Genomic DNA, 4,763 nt, shown 5'->3' on the forward strand with positions numbered 1-4,763 from the left:
TCTCCAGAAGTCCATTTCTTAATGCAAGGTCTTTTGAAAGAAATGGAACAAAGGGAAAAACGTAAAGCTAGTGGTGATGGCATAAACACTGTTACTATCTCGGATGACGATGAAGAGACGGAAGAAACACAAAATCGAAATGTCAAAGCATGACCTAATAATGAAGGAAAACGGAAAGGTACATCAAGTTTTCATCCTTTCTTCACAAAAGGTATAAATGATCCTTCTCAACCCACTATTAAATCTGCCATGCAAACTAAGCAAAAAATACATGATGTCGATTTAGCAATTGCGATGTGGTTCTATGATGCATGTGTACCTATGAATGCTTGTAACTCTTCTTATTTTCAACATATGGTAGATAAAATAGCGGGTATTGGTCATAGGTACAAAGAACCTAATTATCATGCTTTGAGGGTCAATTTATTGTCAGAGGCAAAGAAGTATGTTACAATATTAATTGATTCATATAGAAGTCAATGGATTGAAAGTGGTTGCACAATCATGAGTGATGGGTGGAGGGATACTAGGCAACGCCATTTGATTAATTTTTTGGTTTATTGTCCGAAAGGAATATCATTTCTTAAATCTGTTGATGCATATGATATAGAGAGAGTAATGCTTCAAATTTGTGTAATTTGTTTGCTGAGATTGTTGAAATGGTAGGACACAAGAATGTGGTTCAAATTGTTACTGATAATGTTGCCAATTACAAACTTGCTGGTAGTAACCTATGTGAAAGATATCCTTCTATTACTTGGTCTCCATGTGCAGCACATTGTCTTAATCTTATATTAAAGGATGTTTCGGAATTAGATAATGTAAAAAGTTTGGTCACTCTTTGCATCCAGGGTTACTGTTTTTATTTACAATCATAAGTGGCACTTGAATTGGTTAAGAAAAAGAGAGGGTTGGACAGATTTCATCTGTCCAGATGCTACCCGTTTTGGTATTGCGTTTATTGCATTGAAAAGTTTGTATGACCATAAAGCCGATTTACAAGCAATGGTCATATCTAACGACTTTAAGAAGATGTTGAAATTGAGAAATGCGGCTGAATGTAAAGATATTGTCTTGAATGAAAACTTTTGGAAAAATTGTTTGGTTACGGTAAAAGTAATGAATACTTTGTTAAGGCTTTTGCGGTTATGTGATTCAGATGAAAAACCTGCATTGGGTTATGTTTATGAGGGAATGTATCGGGCAAGAAGAGGTGTAAAGGAATTATTTAAGAAAAAGAAAGAATTATACAAGCCTTATACTGACATAATTGATCGTCGTTGGGATAAAATGATAAGAAAAAGTATTCATTGTGCAGCGTATTGGTTAAATCCAGTTTTTTAGTATAATCATGAGAATGTTTGTTCTAAGAGAATGGTGTTTCAAGGTGTTCTCGATATGGTTGAGAAGAATTTTTCCGGTACAAGCATTTTAGATCTTACACTCTCTTGGCAAGTTTCGTGACAGTGAAGGTGCTTTTGGTAGATATAGTGTCATTGCTTCTCGTACTAGTACACGTCCAGGTAACATTTAACTTTTGTATACTATTATTAACTATATTATTGTGAAATATATTTTTTTTCTTACCATTTTATTTGTAGATGAGTGGTGGAAGTTATTTGGCGGAGATACTCCAATATTACAAAAGTTTGCTATTAGAATACTAAGTCAAACCGCATCGTCTTCCGGTTGTGAACGAAATTGGAGTGTCTTTAAAAGGATTCACACAAAAAAGAGGAATAGGTTGGAACATCAAAGACTAAATGATCTTGTATTTGTGCACTACAACTTGCGTTTAAAAAATAGGTACATTATATTATAATAAAATATTTAATTAATAATAATGTCATTTTATTTTTACAACTTTTTTTTGTGAATGATTTTGTAGACTCAAGGTTGATAAAAGGTCTTACGATCCTATTGACTATGAATGTATTGATAAGACGGATTTTTGGTGGTTGAGAAAGAGCTGGAAGGAGAACTTGATTACAATGATTTAGAAAATATGCTTGACGAAGAAGAGCATGAACCAGTTTCTCAAACACAAGGTGACATTTTTTTACCATAAATATTAATGTAGTGTTATAATTTTAGTTTATTATTAATCTATTTTGTGACATTAACATTGTTCTTTTATATTATAGAAAAAGAAACTGGCCTTGTTTTTAATAATGATGAAGTTGACAGTGAATTTCATTTATTAAGCGATCATGAGATTGATGCATATAACACTCCAATGTCTGAAGATCCATGATTTGATTTAATCTTGATGCGTTACTTTTAAGCTAAAACTATATTTTTTTAGTTATTATCTTTTATGTTTTTTGGATGTATTTGGATTGATATAAAACTTATGGGAATGTGTTTATTAATGTGTTTGGATTGATCTACAATTTTTTGTCATATGCATTTTTATTGTTTGAACGCGTGGATGTTAAATTATTGGTTATATATATATATATATATATATATATATATATATATATATATATATATATATATATATATATTTGTGTATGTGTGTGTGTGCAGGAAAAAAATAAAAAACATAAAAAAAAAATTAGAAAACCGGTTGAACTGGAAACCGGTCACGAGACCGATTCAACTAAAAAACTGGTTTTTAAAACATTGATAGGAACGATCCTATAATTTGTGATGTAGCACTCAAGAACATCATTGTCAATGTTCACTCTCTTGAATGCTTTATATAATAATTATGTAGGGAAATTAGGGTTTGGAACTTTAGTGAGTTGAATAACGATGGGATATTAGATCATCACACGAACAGATTCATCATAATCTTGAGGGTCAAGTGAAAAGAGTTTAGTAGTGTCCCTCAAAATGGGTTCAGTCGAAGAAGATGAGGTACATCCTTTGGAGGATTTCTTCTTTGAAGGGGACATGGAAACTTTGGACGCCATTAATGAGTTTTTGAAGCTTGGATATAGACCACAGAGTAAAAAGAGAATTCTAAGGCAAAGAGAGATAAAAGAGTGTAAATAGGAAACCGTTTGGATTAAAATCCTTTTATAGGTAGGTTTGTTTCGGGTCGAGTCAGAGAAGAAAATATGACACCCAAATGGGAAACGGGTTGTAATAAATACGGGTTACATAATTACCCTCCTATGTGACAGTAAAGCACTTGGTCAATTTCTTATTTTGCGCCCCAAAGCATGTTTATTGGAATTAAAATATAATCACATAATTGTTAGACAAAGTACTTGGATGTATCATTAAATAGGATTAAATGAAGATCTTAAAATCGAAAATTATTCATTTATTTGAAAGATGTGGTCGGATTCTTGAAATTCCAAAAGACAGACATTAGGTGCTTCTGCAAAATGAAAGCCATTCACTTATGTTTGATATTGATCCGAGAAATGGTATGATTTCTTGAATGGAATAAAATGGAATTGAAAGAGGAATAGAAATGTTGAATTTAGGCTCACCACGACGCGGTAAGGAGCTTGTTGTGTCGTGGTGAGCGAGGCGATGATTTGAGTTATACACCATTGTAGGTCGCATGCAATGTACTTTGGTTGAGCAATGTGGTGTATGGGTTCCACGACACAGTGGGAAAAGTGGGTTTTTATTGGGAATGGTCACTACAACGTGGAAAAAGGGAGACCTCGTGCTTATTTAACCAACCGTGCACGATGAGGTCTTAGCCGTGGTTCGGTTTCGAACATGATTAAAAACCGATGTTAGGGCTTATTTGTTCATTATCGGCTCCCATTTCCAGTAGAGCTATCATCCAGTGATCTGATGATTAAGAAGTGTTCAAGTGGCGATTTGGCTTGTTTTGGATTATGTAAGATCATCTCAAACTCTTGTAGTTGTTGTTTTCTTCACTTTTAAGCTTTTGATGGCTTTACTGGTAGATTTTGGATTTGAGGTTTTAATGCAAGATTTCTCCAAGTAAACTTGATAATAATGATCATTTAAGTGTTTAGAAGCTTAATCCATGGTTTGTATGAAGATATTATGGTTGAAATCCATGATTGATTCTAGGGTTTTGAAACACTAGAAATGGAAATGAACAAGGTTTATATGTTATAATCTAGTTATGTTGAGTGTTTATTAGTTTGATTCGGGTAGTTTGACAAGTATTTGAGCAAAGGATGGCCAAGTTAGGTTTTTTTTTCCAAAATATGAGTTTTTGGCTAAAATCACAAGTGAAGTCTTAATGGATTAAGACATGTATGAGAGCACTACTAGGAAAACCCTTTAATGACATGCATTGCGTGTCATAAAAGGGTACAGGTGACACGCAAATGCGTGTCAAGGAATGCCATGTCATAAAGGAATACGACACACATTTGCATGTCGTAACCTTACGATGTACAATTACAACACACATTTATGACACGAAATGTGTATCATTAAAGTGTCTGTCAAGAAAGACCATATCATAAATGAAGACGACACACATTTTTGCGTATCGTAAATTTAAATGTTTAAAAGAGATATTTGTAGATTTACTAATTTTCAAATTAAATTTGCATTTAATGTCTCATAATAGAAAATAAAATACCATATACAAAAAAATACAATCCATTGCATAAAAGTTAATTCATACAAATAAACGTTCCAATAGTAGACAAATGTAATACATCAAATGTGAAAGAGATGAAAGTCATCAACAAATAATAGTCGAACTAAAAGAACTTGTTGCCTACCTTCATAGCATCCGAGCTACTTTACTTGACACTATGCATATCAACAAGACCTGCAAATTTGAATAATGCAACTATTATATTCGC

The 4,763-nt window shown here is 32.9% G+C and overlaps 1 protein-coding gene across 1 annotated transcript; it reads left to right on the top strand.

The window, feature by feature from the left end:
- The first annotated feature begins 294 nt into the window (after positions 1 to 294).
- LOC145075449 (uncharacterized) lies at positions 295 to 2,254 on the top strand. Its single transcript, XM_079021695.1, has 8 exons — positions 295 to 443; positions 611 to 760; positions 852 to 1,060; positions 1,160 to 1,303; positions 1,602 to 1,771; positions 1,889 to 1,895; positions 1,944 to 2,048; positions 2,145 to 2,254. Exons 1-8 carry the CDS (start codon positions 295 to 297, stop codon positions 2,252 to 2,254), a joined length of 1,044 nt encoding a protein of 347 aa, XP_078877821.1.
- Positions 2,255 to 4,763: the final 2,509 nt, after the last annotated feature.

This window comes from Lactuca serriola, chromosome 9 (genome assembly GCF_051521515.1).
Source record: "Lactuca serriola cultivar US96UC23 chromosome 9, Lser_US96UC23_V15, whole genome shotgun sequence".
NCBI classification, from domain to species: Eukaryota; Viridiplantae; Streptophyta; class Magnoliopsida; order Asterales; family Asteraceae; genus Lactuca; species Lactuca serriola.

Bases quoted from the DNA above. Each gene is read 5' to 3' on its own strand.
- LOC145075449 (XM_079021695.1), top strand. From the start codon at position 295: ATGTGGTTCTATGATGCATGTGTACCTATGAATGCTTGTAACTCTTCT. The intron at 1,061-1,159 runs GTAAAGATATTG...TATGTGATTCAG, and splicing joins ATTGAGAAATGCGGCTGAAT to ATGAAAAACCTGCATTGGGT. The intron at 2,049-2,144 runs GTGACATTTTTT...TTTATATTATAG, and splicing joins ACCAGTTTCTCAAACACAAG to AAAAAGAAACTGGCCTTGTT.